Source organism: Stylophora pistillata, chromosome 8 (genome assembly GCF_964205215.1).
Source record: "Stylophora pistillata chromosome 8, jaStyPist1.2, whole genome shotgun sequence".
Lineage (NCBI taxonomy): Eukaryota > Metazoa > Cnidaria > Anthozoa > Scleractinia > Pocilloporidae > Stylophora > Stylophora pistillata.
The window spans coordinates 4,488,677-4,508,564 of record NC_142526.1 but is presented as its reverse complement, the minus strand read 5'-3'; the positions used below and the strand labels follow the sequence as shown (position 1 = coordinate 4,508,564).

Genomic DNA, 19,888 nt, shown 5'->3' with positions numbered 1-19,888 from the left:
GTACTATAATGAACCAGCTGAAATCAATTGTTGTTTGGCAACTGGTAAACATTTAGCTTGGCTTGTTAGGCTTGGAAGTCATCCAATATCATTTCTAAGATTTCGTGCTATTATCTGTTTAATTTAAGCAACATTTCTTGTGCCCTTATGGTGAAAACCTTACCAATTGTAACCTTGTTTCTTGTTCATATGTACTACATAACCTTCTTTTAGGCCGAGTTGTCATTCCGAAACTTCTTAATAGGCAAATTTGCGGGGAGACTTTTTGGCTTTAATTTCCTTATCTTGGAGTAGTTTTGTCATGCTGGCAATGAACATTTGTAAGATTAAATGATAGTGTACACCTACATAGATGTTCAATATGCAGGACAGTGAGTTAGTAAATTAGCATTTTTGGAAGAAGTAAAGGTGTTTAACTCCCTTGTATTACAACTTATTGTAATCAATAGTATCCACTAACATTCGCATACTGTACAGGGTACAATAATGTGTTTCATTTTTTGTAAGGATCAGAGGTATTATTTGTCTAAAGCTCGGATTACTACAGTTGAATCATAATTCTCATACCCTAATTGTTTGTCAAAACTCCTTGGCTGATAGTAGATTCAAATGAAATCTACTTTCCCTTTTGAGATATATGTACACGTAAACCGAGTGATTTACATCAAAGCCAATTTTCTATTCCCAAGCTTTAAGGGAGGTTTAAAATTTTGTTTTCTACTGCACGTACCACAGCTCATTGAAAAATATAATACTTGAAACATTCATTTGGCATTGACTTAGTTATATTTTGATGTCCATGAAACTATGTTTTTAATGTTAAGTTGGTATCTAAGCATATTGAATATTAAGTTACCAAAGGCAACTTTGATTCCCTAAGAAAGCCTCTTTTCAGAGAATCATTTACAGCATGTTTGATCCTCTAAAATAAATTTCTTAAGGCAGATTTATTTTCAGAAAAATGTTGCATATCTAGCATCAGCTTATATTGCGTAAGGCACTGTCATCTTGTTTGATGTGTGCATTTGTTCCCTGGGCAACATTAGTCATCAATGCTCAGTCTGGTTAGTGCTCTTTTCTCATGTGTGACTTGATATTTGTAGATGTTACTTCATGGTGTACAGAACACAAATGTCTGTGATGGTGTTTTGGTGTCTAACTCACTTACAAACAGCTCAAAGCTAAATGCGAATGGATAACTTAAGCGCTTGTTGCTACATGTACATGTATTTTGGTGTGAATCAATCCCTTATATCAGTCTGTTTCTTACATGCTTTTGTATGCTCAAATGACAGTGTAATTATCTTAAGTCAGTTGAGATAGGAAATCCTTGACAATTCTTGGCTACTACAAAATTTACCTACATCTGTGGTTTACTTTGGTTGATTCGTGCTACTAATAACTTGAAATAGTGCTGTGATGTTCAAAAGTAATACACATTGTTTTTCAACCCTCTTGTATGTAAGTAGTCAATAAAAACATCCAATCTTTGACAGTTCTTGACTACTTCAAAACGTACATACAGCTGTAGTTTACTTTAGTTGATTCATGTTACAAAGAACTTTAAATAGTGCTGTGATCTTCAAAAGTAATAGGCATTGTATTTCAACCTTGTAGGTAATGGTATAGTCTGTATTTTATTGCTAAATGAGGAAAATTTGATCCGTTAAAAACTGCAATTATAATTGCATTACTTCATTTAGTTATTTACCAGATGTTTTTTTTTTTTTTAACAGAATGGCTCTAAAGACGCTAAACTGGATTTTCATAAAAAGAGAGGTATGAAATTCAATGTATTAAATGTATATTTTAACAATTTGTGAACATTTACAACAAAACCTGCATAAATAATCAGCCAAAACACCACCAAATTAAACAACTTGTACAGAAAAATCATCAAGGTGCAACTCTCCAACAAAATCCAGTATAGAAACTACATGCACTTACTCTCAAGACTGGTTTTCAGAAGTTGGAAAAATCCCAAAAAATCCCAGACAGCTGGAGATAATTTATTGTTTCCAAGCAATCTCAGATTTTCCAGACTGATGAGAGTTTGTTAAATTGAGAAGTTCAATGTTTCCGTTTTCTTGATGCTTCCCAGATTTCTGCAATGGTTGACAATCATTCACAATATGAGGCTTAACCTGTTGTCTAGTTTCTGTAAACTCCAGAAACCCTTAGTCACCATGAATGAAATCCAATATCCGAAGAATCTGTGACAGGTGGCTTGCTAATTTTCAATGTGCATGTTTCCGACATACAGTTGTATGGAGATCAGACTTACATGATTGTACAATTTTAGTGTCACTTGCAAGTGAGCCAACATTTTTTTCAGAAAGTGTTGAAAATTACATATTGCTTAAATTCCTTGCATTCACTCTTAAATTGTTACATGAATTGTTGCTGTTGCTGTTGTCATTATATAATAATAACTGCTCAGACAATTAAATTTTTTGGCAACTGACAGTTTACTCTTTTATTCCTTGTTGCAGTGAGTCTGTTCTGTAATATATCAAAGATGACATCATAATGTGGCAAGAACGAAAAAGTGGTCACTGATGTCACATTTTGACAGTCATTTTCTTCGATCTGTTACTGAACAGACCCACAGCAACATTTAATCTATTTGGTTACTTTATATAATAAGGAAGCAAAAACATTGTCAATGATGACTTCATCTGCATATTTCATGTTTCAGTGCTTGACACTAACAGTAGCCAACTAGCCATAGACTGGTAGAAATTCAGTTTTGACTAGTGGTTTTCGATTTCCACCAGCCAGTTTGGCTGTTAAACAAACTAAAATTGTCACAGCATCTAAGTTGTCACTAGCCACTTGGCTAGTAAGTTGAAAAGTTAGTGTTGAGCCCTGATGTATGCAACTGTGCTCCAACAGATCATATGCAACCAATATGTATGCATCATTTAGCTTATTTATATAAAATTATCTCCTATCTCATTGCTACAGCAGCTTGCGATTTCCCTCATGACCCTTGCCGGGAAGCCTCAATACAGGATCTTCCATTAACTGATGAGAAGTGCACACATCAATCCAGCAAAGAGAGCTCAGATGAAGAATGGTCTGATTTCTCTTTTTATGATTTACCAGAGACCTTAAAGGTTGGTGAGGTTTGTACAGTCGTGTGTTGCTTCTGTTATGTTGCTAACATTTTGCTTCAGTTTCTTATGTAAAGTACTTTGATGTTATTAGACGGGATAAGTTACATATTTTGTTTTTGTTTTTTTCAGGACTCTTTCCATAGGCCAGTTCATCCTGCAGAACACATGATACCCACTCACATGGTATCTAGACCTCCATATCATGCTACTGCTAAAGGTAGGTAAAGAGTAAAGCCTGCTTATGATCCAAGTGGCCCATCTGGCCAGCACTCTGGTTTCCATAGCTTGAAGCAACAAGGAGTATTTCTATTCCCCCCTGGATGGAATACTAGTCCATCTCAGGGTTACCCCTAGCATTATAAATTTGGGGGTACCCATTTATTCTCCCAGGTGAACAGAAGCACTTTGAGAGTAAAGTGCCTTGCCCAACTAAAGAACAAAACACAATGTCCCCGACCAGGGCTCGAACCCAGACCACTCAATCCAGAGTCGAGCACACTAATCATGAGGTCACCATGCCTTCAACTGCTAAAGGTGCGTTACTAATAATAACTATGGTGAAACTATGCTCAATGGTTAATTGACACAATAAGTGTAATTATCAGCTGTGTGTTTAAGAAGCCCCTTTAACTGCTGCCCCTTATCTTGGCCCTTGTTGTTTGAAGGGTGGACAAGTAAACTGTAACTCAAAGATGTTGCAGAATGCTAGACATCATCTCTCTCAATGACTTTCAAATTTAAAAATTTTTATGGGGAGCATACCCCAGCCCCCTCCCCCCACCCTAGAAATGCATTTTCTTTCCTGCAACATGCCTTGCCAGCTATGCAACCATTATTCAGTTAAGCCGCCTGCCCAGTTCAGATCATGTGTCTATTATATATTCTTATGACAACAAACCTGTACATGTTTTGCGCAATAACACAACTGAGTGACCCAACCAGGTCTTGAGCCTAAACAATTCGATTCAGTCCATTGAGCTCATCAGGGTCATTGTGTTGCGCCTGTGGGCAAGACACTCTGCTATCACAAATTCTTCTCTCCACCTGGAAAATAAATACATAGCAGTGATTAAAGGAAGCCTTAAAAAAAGTGCATGGACTTATGTACATGTGGCAATACTCTTGGTCACTTGATCATACAGAGGCTGGAATAATCTTTTTTGCAAGTTGTTAACCCTTACGGCTTGAGTGGGGAATTCCGTTTGTAAATAAATAATGAATCATTTACATTTTTCGATTACGATGTCGCATTAATATGTTGTGTATGGGGAAGGTCGGTTCAAACGGTGATTGAAACGAACCATTTTACTTGTCGTAGGTGGCCGTGAAGTATTTTAGAGACTGTACATTGTATCCTATTCTTTAAAACAATTAACTGTCAACAATAGAAAAACAAAAGGCATAGCTAATACATACTAATTAAGCAGATTTGTCAAGCTTAAGCGCGCACGTGCGAAACTTTAACGCACAGATTTTTATTTATTCGTACTTACATGCGATTTTTGGCGCGTTTTATGCGCTTTTTATGCGCGTTTTATGCGCGTTTTTTGGTTAACGTATACGTGAGCAGTACTATACTTCATGTTACAGTGCCTTGTTTTTGTTTGCACTTCAGCTCATCGAGTGCACACATTGCTAGACACTGAGGTTAGCAATCCATTTAGCATAACAATGGAAGACTCAGCTAATCAATCACTGTCACAAGGGACTGCATCCCAGAACAGTAATCAAACCACGCAAAGTACCACAACAAGTGGGAACAGTACTACGACTGCTTGTCAGGATGTGATTCCCTCAAACAAGGCATTTGATGGAAGTTTATTTTACAGACATTCTGACTTAGTGCTTAGTGGTAAACACAGAAAAGAGACTAGATCTGAAAAGCTTCAACAGAATGGAGGCCTTGCTGTAAGTACTTCCAACGCGTCAAGCTTGCTAAGTCAAGCTTCAATGAAAGGTCACCCAGCCATTCGTGTTGTTCCATCTGAGGTCTCTGTGCACAAACGGTTTAAAACGGGACAAAGTGGTCATGGTGGTGTTGATAAAAGTGAAAATGCCAGCTATTTGGGGAGACTCAAAAAGAGTTTCCCATCGAATAGAAACATTACAGCTGGTTCCAGTTCTCAGGAAATACTTGCTAATAAATTTATGCAGCGATCAAGGGAAGTCTTGCACAGGAGGGAAAAGCAGAAAGATGTTCCGGGAAGTACATTCAAAAAAGAACATTCTTCTAAATCGGTTTCATTTGCAAATTCTGTAAAGGGCATTGAGAAACAAAGCAAAACATCTTCATCTGGTAAAGAAGAGGTAAAAGGTCAGTTGAGAAACAGCAGACCCAAGGAAGGACATGCTCAGAATGGCTTCTCTGATCAGCGAGAGCATACCGTACAGAGCAACGTGGTGTTAAGTGGAAGGCTCGGCTATAGCTTTAGTGGATCTGGATCACAAAACAGTGCAGTGAAGGAAAGCTTTGATCAAGAACCAAGAGAAGAAATTACGATGGCTGATGGGAATGGTCTGAGTAAGGAAGATGGCAAGCATGGTGACTCTTATGATATTGCCCTTCCACCCTCCCCTCCCACAAGAGATACGAACCAGACACAACGGAGTTCACACTCGGTTCAGATGTTGTCTATGTATGGTGAGCATAGCTTGTTTGAATCAAATCTGTCCAGGAATTTAGCCTCACCACCTAGACAATCCAATGTCAGTTTGGGATTCAGTGGAAGTAAAACTTTGTCAGGAGCGTCACTCAGATCATCAGGGAAATCATTTGTCCAGCAAACAAACAGTAAAGTGGTTCTGAGTTCAAGGCCTTACTTAATGTCGGGAGAATTAAGTAGGGACAACAGTCTCACAATCGAGGAGTTGTTAAGCAGCGGAAGTGTGAAGTCGAGTCCTGAGAATTCACCGCCTTCCAAGTTCACTCCTCAGTTTGAGAAGAGTAGTAAAAGAGAACATTCTCTTGACGATTACCTGGATAAAAGCGGAAATCTGCTACAGGATCTCGGGTAATATGATTTTAAAATTTGAAAGCTCTTTTTATTTTGGATCCCTCATAAGGAGTTAGGTCTCCATTTTCGAAATACTCCCAAACTTTTTACTTCTACTCTGATTCTTATAGAAAACCCTAGCTCCAGAAGAAAGGATGCGTGTATTTATCTTATTTTATCCTGCGAGCAGGCTTTTATTAATAGAGAGACCTAGCACCGCGTTAAGGGAAACGTGAACGGCAAAAGTGACCACGATTTTCCAGCTATTTTTTCACGTTTGCTAGTCGCGGTTTGCCGCCCTAATGTGAAAGTAGGTTGCTTCGTGTTGCCGTGTACGTAAATTTTTCTTTACTTTTTCTCTCACAGAGTAGAAGTTAAATTGCCGGAAAAATGCACCAAAACTATTTCCTGTAAGATAGACAAGGGAAGATGAAGTTTCCATATTGAAAATACCTCAAATGCCGCACTTTTCCTCGGCAGACAGCTGCAAGAGCTCGCTTTAACTCATGAGACGGCTTCCAGTCCATTCCGAAGTGACGTAAGCTCACGCGAAGCCAAAGCAGTAAAGTTCACGCTATTTTACGTGAAACGTGTAAAGGCCAGCTGACGTTTGCCGTTTCACGTAAACGCGCTGCAAAATCTCTCCACGATCACGAGCCTTACTTAGCCTGCATAGTGTACATGAATTTATGTCACTTTGATTTGCATCTTGCTTTTATTTTCTAGCATGAGAAACTCATTTCCAGTGGATACATCACAGAGAATTTCCTCTGCATTGTGGGCGTCTCGTACGTCCAGTCCAAATTCTTACCAAGAGCTGCTACTCAAGGTAGCTGATGTTATATATGTTGTACTTTTTTTTCACCAAAGCTTAATTTGTTGAATTAAGCAGTTTCCTCTATGTACAATCGTTAAGATGTTCGCTGTTGCATGTATTTTTTCAGGGTCGCCTTTTTCGACGCTGGTATCAGAAAACGAGGCTAAAAAGACTTATCAAACAGGAGGACGATGTCAAATTACAAAGGTATTTTATAATTTGTTTAACTCATTAAAAATAAATCAGCATAATTTAGGTACCTGAGAGGTTGGTGGTGCCAAGAAATGCATTCAGGCGCAGCAGGTGAATGGTAGTCTACCTAGGCACCAGAACAGTGCTAACTGGTCAAAGACTACAAAGGGAACACGGAGATGGAGAAACACGCGGAACTCGTGAGTGTGTAAGATGACGCATTGCGGTTGAAATTTCCAGATATCCAGAGGGTCCCCAACATCTTTTTATGGATCCTGGATTGGCTTATTTGAAGGCCGGGGTCCGTGAATCAAGAGTAAGAAGGGAGCGAGATACGGAAATGTTATCATGAACGGGAAACGGGAATCGGTGATTCTGAGGGGCGGGATTCGGGAAATGATCACTTAAACGAACCCAGAACCAGGATGTCCTCTGATGAGAATTTGTAAAGAAATTGATCTTCTCAGTCCATGAAAACACCAGGCGTCTAGTCTATCTAGGCAATGGACTAAGACAAAAACTTATGATCGGGATCGGGATTGAGCGACATAAACCGTTGAGATTACGGGACTGAGAGAAAATTTTAGTCGGGATCGCGAGAATGAAAAACTATCGGGGATCTTCCCTGGAAGGCAATATGACGGCCTTAGGGGTAAATAAAACAGGATACCTCTTGCAAGTATTGTTTATCGTACATGTATAACGTAAATCTGGGCTGAGTGTTTTAGGCTTCCGTTTGCCCTACTCCAGGTGATAAATTTTTATCTAAAATTTTTTCAAATCCATTAATTCAAGTAATGGAAAGTTTATTAAACAGGAAAAACTTCTATGTTTTACAGACGCAACTACACTTACGCATACAGCCACAGAATATAGGTCAAAAGTGAGAGCAATTAAGGGAAATTAGGTTATTGGTTCATTTTTTTTTTTTTTTTTGCACCATTTTTTTAACAGTGCAGTCACATTCTGGCAAACAGAGACGCAACATAAATTTTTCGAAGCATGGAGAAATGCTAGGACTGTTCAGCTGGAAAAAGCTGACAAACTGCGAAGAAAGCTAATGCTACAGAAAGGATTGACTGCTCTGCGATTTGCTGTGAGTCAGCATAAACAATCCGTCTCTGAGGTACAGACGAGGGCTAGTGCCAGGATTACAGCCAAATACTGGCTAAAGGTGGGTAAAAGTCTATTGGCAAAAATTTATGATGAAATGCACCCTGTAATTGATGTAAGACGTACATGTATTTCCCAGTAAGTTTTTTGTTTTTTTTTTTGTTTTATAAAATAATTGAGATACACGTATTACGAACGCTCTAATTGGTCAGAAACTTATTGTTTGAGCATGGGAAACCCCTGATAATTTTTTAAAAGCAATCGACTGAACTTGTGAAGCAATAGATTGCACTTTCTGTAGGTTAACCGTTGTTATAGTTAACTTGGGATGTTGCATGTAAGAATTCAAGGAAAGGTTTTTCGATCACAAGCCGGAGGGAATGATTTGCAAACGTTTTTCGTGTCCTCCCAACCACACTCGTGGGTTATTACGCCGGTTGGCCGAGAAAGACTGAGTACGGTCTGTTGCTTTACAAGCAAAAAGTTGAATGATTGCGTTAAGCGTGGTAGATGAGTGAACCAGTGAACTGATATTATACTAATGTGATCTTGATAAATTAAAAAGTGTCAGCCCAACAAGATTATCATGAACTGTAATTCTGGAAATTTTCGAGTTAAAATATGCACAAATTTTTTCCAACGTGAACATGCATTGGGAAATCTCATCGCCTGTTTGAAAGCCTGTAATGTGTTGATGAAGGGTACATGGAGTTGAAAAGAACGTGCAACAAACTCATGTGAAGGGGTCATATTTTATATCCGTCGGTTTTTCTTTACGTTGTTTAGTGGCAAAAGTCTGTGCAAATGAAAGAGACTGTAAGACTGCGAGAAGCATTTGACAAGTGGCACTTGTTCAAAATGGATCAAAACAGGTAACAATCTTTCCTCTTCATGAAAAGGAAATGAAGCACATTGGTGTTTATACACCCTATTTATTGGTTTAACATATAATACGCGCGGATTTCTTGCGAGTTACGGAGTATTTTTCGAGCAATTAGAAAAAAATATGCAAAAACAGCAAAGTGAACTAAGAAAAGAATTTGCAGCTACAGAAAGTTTTAAAAAGCTTTTTTTTTTTTTCTTATAACTGATCAAGGGGTGCAATGATGGAACAGATGGCTGACAGACACCTGTTGTCAAGAAACTATATTAAATGGAAGATAAAGTGCGATTTGGAGCAGAAGAATGGAGTGGCTTCTTTACACTACAAGTATGGGTCAAATTTCCTCTGTTTCTTTTACAAAAATTGTTGGTATTTTGACTCGCCGCACGGGCTCGTCAAAATTCGCCACAACTCGCAAAAATACTCAGCGCTACTACACAAGAAAACGTTTAATAAGATTTATTATCCAACTACACCTAGACGAGTACGAATAACACCATAGACGAGTACAAATATCATGCGGTATTTGTACTCGTCTGTTGTAGTACCGGTTAAACAGGTTTTCTCGCATCGCGCAAGCGAAGAATTGGTTGTAGTTACGAAAAAAAAAAGTGGCGGACAATTTGAATCATAAATCCGACGACGAAGTGTCAGAATGGCTGGCAAATATAGATCTAAGTTCATTTGATGAATCGAACGAAGAAAACAAGCTTGTCGACCAGAAAATTTCTTCATTTAATGAAGAAAATAGAAACAGCAACACAACAACGCGCCAATTCCGTTCCGCTTCGCAAACTTCTGTCACGCACTCCCCGTAAATAAATATCTGCGAAATTCGCCGCTGAAACAACAGGTTGGCGTGTTGGGTAATATATAACTTATTAGACGTTTTGTTGTGTTGTATCGCTGAGTATTTTTACTCGTTATTTGTATTTTGACTCGCCCTACTCGCTCGTCAAAATACGACACAACTCTCCTGCATCTATTAATTAGTTAATTTGGTTAGGCAGGGGACGTTAAAGAACCCACTCACGAGATTACTGTGATGTGGTCTGGCCTGTTTACTGGGAATTGGGGGGGGGGGGGCATCTTCAAATACGTTTCCTTCGATTGTTTGTAAACTGCTGATGCAGTCCGGCCAAAGTCCCCCGAAAAGTGTTGTGATGCGCATTTGATCATATCCACATGTTAATTTGCGCAATATAAATATTAAATTATTATTAATTATTATTACTTTAGTTATGTGAACGATAATTTTTGTATAACGTGAACTGGAATTAGCTGAAGAAGATTTACTTCGCATAACTGGGAAATTCAAACCACATTTTCGTCGTTTTCGGGGTCTCGTTCACGAGCGTTTTCAAATGCTCACAATTCTTACCAGTTCAAAGACATCAAGATTAACTTTCAAGGACTGTTTTTTCTGACCAGAATCGGGTTGCTGACAAGGAGCTGGCACAGTTGGAGACTATATGCTTCACAGAGAGTGGTCAAAACAAGACTGAAAGAAGTTGCGAGGTAAAGAAGCGGAAAAAGAAAAATACAGTTTTAAAGAATAAAGTAGAAAGGTTTTAGGAACAATTTGCTTTCAAAGTAGACTTTGAAACTAGATTGTTAAGAGAGAGAACGCAGATATTGGAATAGAAAGAGATGATGAATATTTTTTACCAGATAAGGACAAAGAAAAGAGAAAGATCTAAGTAAACTTAGTGATCGGATTAAAAGCTCAGACCTTCCCATTTAGGGGTCAAATGCCTTACTCACTAGATTACGAGCCTGTCCCTCTTTTTCGGCGAAGTCTGTCGCGTGAGCACACACACAAAAAAAAGTGAGCGAAAACAAAACACAACAACAACGCAATGTAAGCGCGCTGCGCAAAACTCAGGGAGTGATACACCTCACTCCCAGTGTACCGCGCGGCGCGCTAACGTCAAGTTTTTACTTCGCGGAATGTTTCTTTTACTCGCGCGACGTACTTCACAGAAATGAAGGAACTTCTCGTGGTCTAATGGCTTACTAGTTACAGAAACCTCGTTTACTCTCTAACATCAGCATGCAAGTTCTCCAAACTATTCTCTATGCATTTCAGGGCAGCCGCCCTGTGCTTACAGGGAGCCGTTGTCTAATAATCGAGCTCTTCTTGAGTTCACGATCATTTCCTGTTTTCTCACGACCATCGTGTTTAACTCAGGGATGATATGGTGGGAAGAAATTGGATGCTGTGTTAAAGGGTTGAATGAACAGTACTCTATGTAGCAAAGAAGCTCACAAAAATATGGCTGCCAGCTGGAAATTTATTCTTAATCGATGTTCACTGTACAATTGTTATTTTAAGTACGGCACTTCATTATGTAACAAATTTGGTTTTCTCTGTTCTCTCTTCAGAGTCCACTATGAAGAACATTTACAGGCCAGGTTATTTACCGTTTGGAAGGAAAACACGCGCAAAGCAGTTGTCGCAGACAGTTTGAAATCGTAAGCTGCATGTACAATCATTTAATTCATGAAGTTAAGAGATCAGAACTCTTCTCGATGAAGAATCCCAGAGCCAAAACCAAAGGAATTACATCTGCCAATCAAAAGAAAGGACAAAAATGATTTTTACTTTAATTGCCAATGAGCTCAAAGTAAAAAAAAAAAAAAGAAAAAAAAAAAAAAGCGCGGTAAAACGGCGCGGGCGGCCAAGTCTAGGTTGGTTTAACTTTTGCCTCTGATTGTTTGAAAGAGTGGCGTGAATTTTCCAGACCAATCACAGGGCGAAGTAAAACAATACCAAGGCTTTCCCGGATTTCGTTTGACTCTCTTTCACACAAATTGATTTCTGTGCAGTGTAACAAGGAACCTTGTTGTGGAACAGAATAAAAGAAATGATAGAGGGGCTTGGAGAATGTTTTTCGTCTTGGTTTTTCCCCATTTGATTGAGAAGTACATTTGAACTTTTTATATTTTTTTAAATTATTTTCTTTGTACCTTGTTTGTTTCATTGTTAGCATTCGTGGTTAAGTAACTTGTGTTCCTTTGAATTTTTACAGGAAACGCGTACTTGTAAAAGCTTTCTATTGCTGGAAGAACTGGACACAATACGCCAAGTGAGTTAAACAAACTCCGCTCAGTCGGTGAGACTAAAAAATTGGCAATCTGTTCGTATTAGTATGCCTCGACGATTGGAGCGATTGAGGAGTAGGTCCAAAGCCATTGTATTTACGGACAATATTTTTGCGCTTTCGCTTGCATTAAGCAAAACCAAAGCTAAAGCAATTACATTGGCCAATTTGAACAAAGATGAACATTATAAGGAGCCAATTACACGTAAATTGGCAGGAATAGCACGTAACTGAACTTAAGCGTGGGAAAACAAGCATAGCCACGACTGGCGTGGTTGTAGCTTTGCATCCGGTTGGATGGTTGAGAGGCCGACGGCAGTTCTCTGGACCAATCAAAGTGCGTAACAAAGCGAAACCAATGAAATCCTCTCGACGCCTGATTACAATTTGTTTTTTATGGTTGTTAACAATCGAAAAAGTTGAAGTTTAAAAAACATCTTACGCGCTTGTATTTTTTCACTCCAAAAGTTGCCCGATTTGCACGTAGTATTTCTCTTTAAACCATGCAAAGTTACTGCTTTGTAATCTGCCTATATAAAGAAAAACACCCACAGATATGGCATTGATTTTGTTATTAATGTGTCCTTACAGGATTATTCGGCTGAGGTTCCAGAGCATGTGCAAAGAATATCATCGTCACAAGTTGGTAAAACAATCTTTTCATCACTGGAAAATCCGTCTGATGAACCGACAGGCTGATGTGTGTTACAGAAATGGACTTCAGATGTAAGCTAAGAAAAAAGAACGGTCGACTTTTTGTTTGTCCTTAACGTATGGTTACCTTGCGTGTTTATGCAAATATTACAGCGCACCAAGACTGTGTGGCATAAAACAAAAAGTAAAACTAATATAACAGCCAATTAAAAAAAGTGGATATCACAAGGACACAACGAACAAACTGCTTCAAGCGCGGGGAAAAGTTATATGCTAACTTAAATAGGTGGGTCTTGAGGACCCTTTTAAAACTACTAATATTGTCAGAAAGCCTAATTTTTCGAGGGAGCTCGTTCGTTTAGCTTTGAATCTGATTGGTTTAGAGAGCAACGTGAGTTTTTTTTTTTTTGAGCAATCACAGAGAAAAGTAAAGGAAAACCAAACAAGTGCCAAATTACTTTCGGAAAATCAGTTTAAAAATCAATGTGCTGATTCAAAGCGGAGAAGGTCCATTTTTGTGCAGTCCGCTTTAAACAAATGTTTTTTTTTTTTGGTATGTAGGAAGATTTTCAAGTTGTGGTTTTTGCGATATAAGAGGAAAGTGATTCATCGACATCTGTGCAAGGCATTGGCCAAAAAGGTATGAAGAGAGATGATTCAGGAAAAGTGTTTTATTAATGATTTGTTTTCAAAGTGTCAATCGGGGCAGCCAATCAGCACGGAACCAATGAGAACATAAATTAAAAGGAAACAAAGTGCCTGAAATGCTGGGAAACGAGTGACTTAGTCGCGATTGTTTAAAGTTTTGAATCTAATTGGTTGAGAAAGTGGCCGCCGCGCGCGAGCCCAGAGGGGAGTGAAGAAACACCAACGCCTTGGGGCTCGACACCTTTACAATTTCTCAGGAGACAAATTATTGTCCGGTCTAGTTAAGAGCAAACTTGAACGTGTCGTTCTTTTTAAATTTTCTATATTTGGACATTTGTTTTTTGCTGTGTTATTAACGGCTGCTGTATTTCGAAAGCTCAACAACTTTTTCTTTATTAAATATTCTGCGCATAGTTTGTCACCGCTTTATGACAATTTCAGATCGCTTTCAACTGATCTCTTCTTTGCTAGTGTCCAGTAAAGCTGATTAACCCTTTACTCCCTTCATTAACGCGTCGACGTTGCTGTACCGACACATTAATTTAAACTATGTGGTTGTTATTTCAGGGGAAAAAGCGCAGGTTCTTCAACAAATGGTCAAATTTTACGAAGCAGCAAAAAGAGAGAAGAAGAACCTTTGTTGGTTCTTTAGAACGGATGCTTGTCAGCAGCATGTTGAATAACTGGAGACAACACGTGAAAGAGAAAAAAGCTCTCAGGTTAGTTTGTAGATCCCGGATGACACTTCAGTTACTAGTGGCCCGACAGTTGGCGTGCTGGAGCCTGGGTTGAGAGACCTGGGTTTGAGGCCTGATCGCTTTTTAGGGGCCAAACACTTCACTCGCAAAATCTCAGATGCAATATAGAATCATCTGATTTTTTTTTTGTTTGCGCGATAGAGTAAAGACTTTATGAAGGACTCGTTGTTTGGAATTGTCATGGCTCTGACAACTATTTTGTCTTTGTGTACAGGAGCAAAGAACTTCAGTTGATCCAGAAGAAGAATCACATCGCTTCGCGAAAAATGGTGGATCGCTGGTTGTTTGCTATGCAGGTGGCTAACTTCAGAAAGAAAGCGAGAGTGAATTGGTCCATACGCTGTACAAGGTAAGTTGCGACTGCGAAAGAGTTCTTAGGCTAAGGTTGTGAGAACTTAAAATGCTCCAGCGAGAAGGAAAACGTTGTGAACGAATGAAAATTTACTTGTATGTACGCTTCAGAGCTCTTAAGGCGAAAAAACGCGGGAAAATGTGAGCGAATGAAAGTTCACATGTTTGCACTTCAGAGCTCTTAGCGCGGGAAAACGCTGGAAGATTCTTGACCGAGACGCGCGTGGTTTCAGTTTTGTTCCTGATTAGTTGAGAATCTATCGAAATTTTTTAAACAAATCACAGAGACAATGAAAAGAAATACGAACTGTTTCGTTGTAGTTCATAGACTTCAGGTAGGGATTGTCTGAAGGATCAAAATCGACGAGGGAGTGGTGAAGTCTGACTTTCACAGGCCTTAAAGAAGAGTTGATGGTTCATGAAGTTCTGTTTCAGTTTATAAACAATAGGAAAATTGCGTTGAAATGCTGTCCACTTTAAAATGGGACTTCCCTTGCCTAATTTGTAAATATCTTTTTGGAACTGCACCCACAAGACAGAGTCAACTAAATTCAATTTGTTTGCCACAGGAAAGCATGTGAAGCTTGGAAACTTCTTTTGAAGAAGAAGTACTTGGAGCAAAGATTGATGGTGAATCGCGATATCTGGCAGCTACTGATGATGAAAAGTAAGTTTAGGGAAGCATTCTCAAACATAAACCAAAGTTTGTCGTCTGTTTACACTTTTTCGAGGGGGTCCTGGTAGAATGGGGGGGGGGAGGGGGACTTTCTAGAGACAGGGTTTTTTGTTAGTGGGGTCTTTTTTGAGAGGGGGCTTTTTAGAGAGGCCCTTACTAGAGCTCAGTTCTGATTTGTGTTCGTCGTTTTTGTCTTTATGTTTTTATTTCTTCGGGTACCTGATTATAGTACAATCCCGTGTTTAGGAATTTTTAGGACTTGGAAACAGCAGAAGAGAAAAGTAGACACAGAGAATGAAAAGGTTTTCAGAGCAAGAGCTATCTTGACAAAGAACTACAAAGCTCGTGTCCTTCAGGCGTGGAGAGTTGTTAACCAGGAACAGCAGATCATTTCACCCATGGTTGCTCGGAGAGAAAGGAAAGAATTGGCCAGGTACGACACCGGGAGGTTACTGTGAACTGCCGCTCAAAAGCTCCTAGCAGTCCAAAGCAGCCTCCCAAGCTGAGAAAATTGCTTCAAACGAATATAGATGTTTTTTTTGTCATGAATTTCTCGGCCAGACTTCGCTTTTTCCATATGCGCACCAACATCCTTGGATAAAAATTTAATTGCAGTTTGCACATCGTAGTCGTTCCATTTACTTGTATTCGTTCTTGAATGTTTTCGTTGCATCCTTTGCGCTCATTGTTTTGCTCATATATTTGTTTGGTGTTTTGAAATCGATTAATTGTTTCTACAGAGCATTTGAAACATGCCCTGCCATAAAATCAACATGTGGTTGAGTTAAACAAATGGAATATATTTTGCATAGTAATTACTTAAGAAATGTTTGAAATGTCAGCTTTATAAATTATTTACGGTGGCCATTTTACCTTATCAACTAAATCGATAAAAATTAAATTATTTGGTGATACTCCCCACTGAAACAGCACCATAGTTTCTTTAGAAATTTACTACCTTTAGTCCAACCTCTTAATAGTTTGTTGTCTGTTGGGTTTCTGAGTTTCACTCCTTAGGCTAGTTATCTGAAAGGCCTTTAAATTAAATACAATTTCAGGGTTTTTGATGCTTGGAGGCTTCACATTCATCGACAGAAAAACATTGTTGATCAGAAGACAAGAGCGACAGAGAAAACACTCGACAAGTACTTTCTGTTTTGGAGGTAATGGTTAATCTCCAATTGTTTTCTTTGTTTTATTTTAGTCTAAAGAACCAACATTTCTTTCCATTTTAGCTTGAACCCCTTCAATCAAAAGCCATTCGAAAGAAGGGGAAAATGCTCTTTACTTTAATAGCCAATCAACTCAGAGTAAATAAAAGCGCGGAACCCCACGGGCGACCAAGTCTAGGTTGGTTTTAGTTGTGCCTCTAATTGGTTGACAGAGTGGCGCGAATTTTCTGAACCAATCACAGGGCGAAGTAAAAGAGAACCCCTTCACTCCTAGGATTAAACAAATAGACTTTATCCGAACCAAACCTGTTCACTTTCTGAAAGAAAGGTAACGAGAAAAAAGAAAATTACGAACTTTTAATTTTTTTGTGATTGGGCACCAAATTCTCGGAGTCTAAAGCATTAGATAAACATGACATACATTGCGAAGAATTGACATTTAGATCTAGGGAGTGTTAAAGTTTAAGAATCGGATAGGAAACATGGGATGGTCAACTGACAGTTTTTGTTCGAGTTTTAGCTACAGTAAACATTTTCTGTTTTATTCGTTTCTTAACATTTTCGTATTATTTTTTTTTTGCCACAGAGATCGGGCTTATCTTCGTGTAAAAGAAAGGGAGGTAAACGAGACGTTACTTCGGAATAAAATATCAAGAGCTTTTACTGCTTGGAGAGGTAAGGTCGGCCGATAAGTCACGCCGGCAAAAAAGTCTTTGAGATTACTGAATATTTGCTCACAGAAAAATTGAATTAACCCCTTGCAATGTGCATTTCCAGGTTACTTAAAGGATCAGCGATACGCCAAGCTGAAAATACGAGCGCGACGATTTGAACTAATGGAAAAGTTCTACTCTTTATGGAAAGAAAAAGTTCAACACCGAGCAGAGGAGAAGGTCGAGGAGACTGGAAAAGAGGTAAGACTTTTATCTCTACCCAGAGAAGCTTTTAAGGTTTAGTGAAAATCTTCCGCGAGATTCAAAGCATACTGGATATTTTTAAGATAATGGTGGAAGTTTCAATTTCTTATCATATTGAAAATAAAAACCTCATTAAAATTAACTTTCAACGCACTTTAAAACACGTAGTAGGCCTGTTTTAAAGTGCGTTGAAAGTTAATTTTAATGAGGTTTTGTTTTCAATATGATAATGAATGATACTTTCTTAGCTTCGACAATCAAAATTTCGCAAAAAAGTTTCAATTTCGTTTTGTGTAAATTGCAGGCTCGAGGTTTGTTATTGGTCAAATGGTCCTTTAGAGTTTGGAGAGTGTCTACTGACCGTCAGAGAGCGTATCGCTTGAGACAACAAGAAATTGCGGACAACTTCTACAGGGACACAGTTACCAGAAAAGCCTGGGTAGTTTGGCTGAGACGTTACCGTGTAGAGGACTGGGCTAGGTAAGAAAAATTTGATAAGGGGAAGTGGTAAGATTTTGTAAATCTATTATCGCCGCGCCGAAATTTCCTCAGGATATATTTTGTCAGTGTCAACCAGTTAAGGACATGGTTTCCTGATTTTTGCTTGCAATATAATAGGTGTGATTTGTTATGTGTGATGTGTGATGTATTTTGCGTCATGTGTGATGAATGATATGTAATGTGTGATGTACGGTGTGATATCCATTATGTGTGATATGCGATGCGTGCTGTATGATATTTAGTTAACGCCTCCACTCTAAGGCTCCCCTGCTGTTTTAACGCAAGGGATCAGTTTCTTCTTTAATGGACTTGACAGATTTATGCGTCATTCATCACGATTCGACACTTTTTACTTTTGCAGTGCAACAGTTTGCAACATTCTATTTCTCATTGAAAATGAGAAGTAGAATTAATAATTCAATTAATAGAATTAATAAATAAGATAGAATTAATAATTCAATTCGCCATTAGTTCGAATTCAAGTATTTTCAATGTTATAATGCATCGTATGCAATGTTTTGTTGAATCTCTGATTTACGTAATATTGGGTGAATCCAATTTTTTTACCACCCTTCAAACAGAGATCACGCTCGTACAAAGAAGGAAGACTTTCTGCGAAGGTTATTCCAAGCATGGCACCGTTTCACCAGAGCCATACTACAGATGGAGATGCAGAGGTTTGCCACCTCAATGTCCGGTCTGGATTCATCCTTTGGATCTTTCTCTCCTTCTCCTTTTCGCCAGCCGTTAGCTTCAACCTTAGGCTCGACTCTTGGCTCCACTGTATCTGACGCCCTGACTTCCTCGGGATATGGTGCCTCCATTCGGAGGGGATCTGGTAGCGTGTTTACATTTGGGTTAGCACTTAAGGAGAGGGATGATGATGTAAGTATCACTACAACTTGTCCCAAGTCAGTGCTGATAAATTTAAGTGATCACGCTGTTGAATTTCGTCGTTTTAAAGTCAGAATTGCTGTTATACAGCATAGTTTTCAGTTCCTTTTGAAATTACTTTTCTTAATCTCTCAGCTGATGGGTCAATACACGGATTTTTTCCACAGAATGAAAAGTTAGAATTTATTTTTACGGCATAATGAACGGTATTACGCGAGAGACGAGCACAGTAGCTTTCATCTGAATGCTCACACTCAAGGGTTTGCTCCACAGACTGATACGTTAGAACAGCCCTTTACATCATAACGAACAATAGCACGTGGGATAACTGCTCGGAATCAGATTTCCGCAGTCCTATACTTATTATACATACAGTTCGTGGATAAAGAAGACGGGTCAATGACAGTTTACTGAGTTACTGCGCACCAACCTTTCCCTTAACCAAATAACAGTCACCCGATAGCGAGTTAAGGCTCAGGTTTTTATCCAAAGACTGAAAAACAAGAACCACTTAGTGTAGCACAATAAAAAAAAGAAAAAAACTTTCACGTTAAAGTACTGCGCAATAGCTTTTATTTGAATGCGAATTCAGGGATGTTTCATCCGGGCCTAAAAACCTAAAGCAACGTGGAGTCCTGATATTTTTGTAATTATTTTCAGACGGCCTCATTGCCAGGAAGAATCGATGGTATAGACCAGCTTTTGAGGCCAGAGAGTCCCATTGTTCGACCCGTTTCGCCCATATCTATCCTAAGAGACTCTCGGCCGATGTCCCCCCTGCCGTTCAATTCAAGTCAAACCAGTCTCGGTCCCTCCCCTTCCCCTTCCCCTAGTCCTGAGCATCCCCTGCCGTCAACCCCGCCCATCAGATTAGAAGACTTTTCTCCCGTGAAGTCTGAGGACGATACAGGCATTCACTCTGGAAGCAGCGTGTCAGATCACGAGGTAAGAAGCATTCGGATGTGAGGTGAGGTGGGGGGGGGGGGGCACATTGTAAGCATGGACAGAGGGGAGACGTGCCTTTCATATTTATACAGGTCGGGAATTGTGGCAAGTTGTGGCTTTTGTACCGTTGTTTGACTTGATAGTGTGAAAA

General features: G+C 39.1%; 1 protein-coding gene across 5 annotated transcripts in view; it reads left to right on the top strand.

The window, feature by feature from the left end:
• The window catches only part of LOC111336869 (uncharacterized), a 35,937-nt gene that overhangs the window by 2,278 nt on the left and 13,771 nt on the right, over positions 1–19,888 (top strand). For 2 of the 5 annotated variants that reach the window (XM_088730208.1, XM_088730209.1), the window contains 24 exons: positions 1,737–1,779; positions 2,968–3,119; positions 3,249–3,336; positions 4,735–6,130; positions 6,839–6,941; positions 7,057–7,136; positions 8,076–8,295; positions 9,021–9,106; positions 9,331–9,444; positions 10,549–10,635; positions 11,503–11,592; positions 12,150–12,206; positions 12,813–12,947; positions 13,437–13,515; positions 14,091–14,242; positions 14,496–14,630; positions 15,202–15,299; positions 15,555–15,741; positions 16,367–16,471; positions 17,067–17,155; positions 17,258–17,394; positions 17,702–17,877; positions 18,480–18,783; positions 19,453–19,737. In XM_088730208.1, coding sequence (XP_088586334.1) covers positions 1,737–1,779; positions 2,968–3,119; positions 3,249–3,336; positions 4,735–6,130; positions 6,839–6,941; positions 7,057–7,136; positions 8,076–8,295; positions 9,021–9,106; positions 9,331–9,444; positions 10,549–10,635; positions 11,503–11,592; positions 12,150–12,206; positions 12,813–12,947; positions 13,437–13,515; positions 14,091–14,242; positions 14,496–14,630; positions 15,202–15,299; positions 15,555–15,741; positions 16,367–16,471; positions 17,067–17,155; positions 17,258–17,394; positions 17,702–17,877; positions 18,480–18,783; positions 19,453–19,737 — 4,398 coding nt within the window. Of the gene's footprint in view, positions 1–1,736; positions 1,780–2,967; positions 3,129–3,248; positions 3,337–4,734; positions 6,131–6,838; positions 6,942–7,056; positions 7,137–8,075; positions 8,296–9,020; positions 9,107–9,330; positions 9,445–10,548; positions 10,636–11,502; positions 11,593–12,149; positions 12,207–12,812; positions 12,948–13,436; positions 13,516–14,090; positions 14,243–14,495; positions 14,631–15,201; positions 15,300–15,554; positions 15,742–16,366; positions 16,472–17,066; positions 17,156–17,257; positions 17,395–17,701; positions 17,878–18,479; positions 18,784–19,452; positions 19,738–19,888 lie in introns of all 5 variants that reach the window. The other 3 variants (XM_088730206.1, XM_088730211.1, XM_088730207.1) reach the window with 2 other exon arrangements.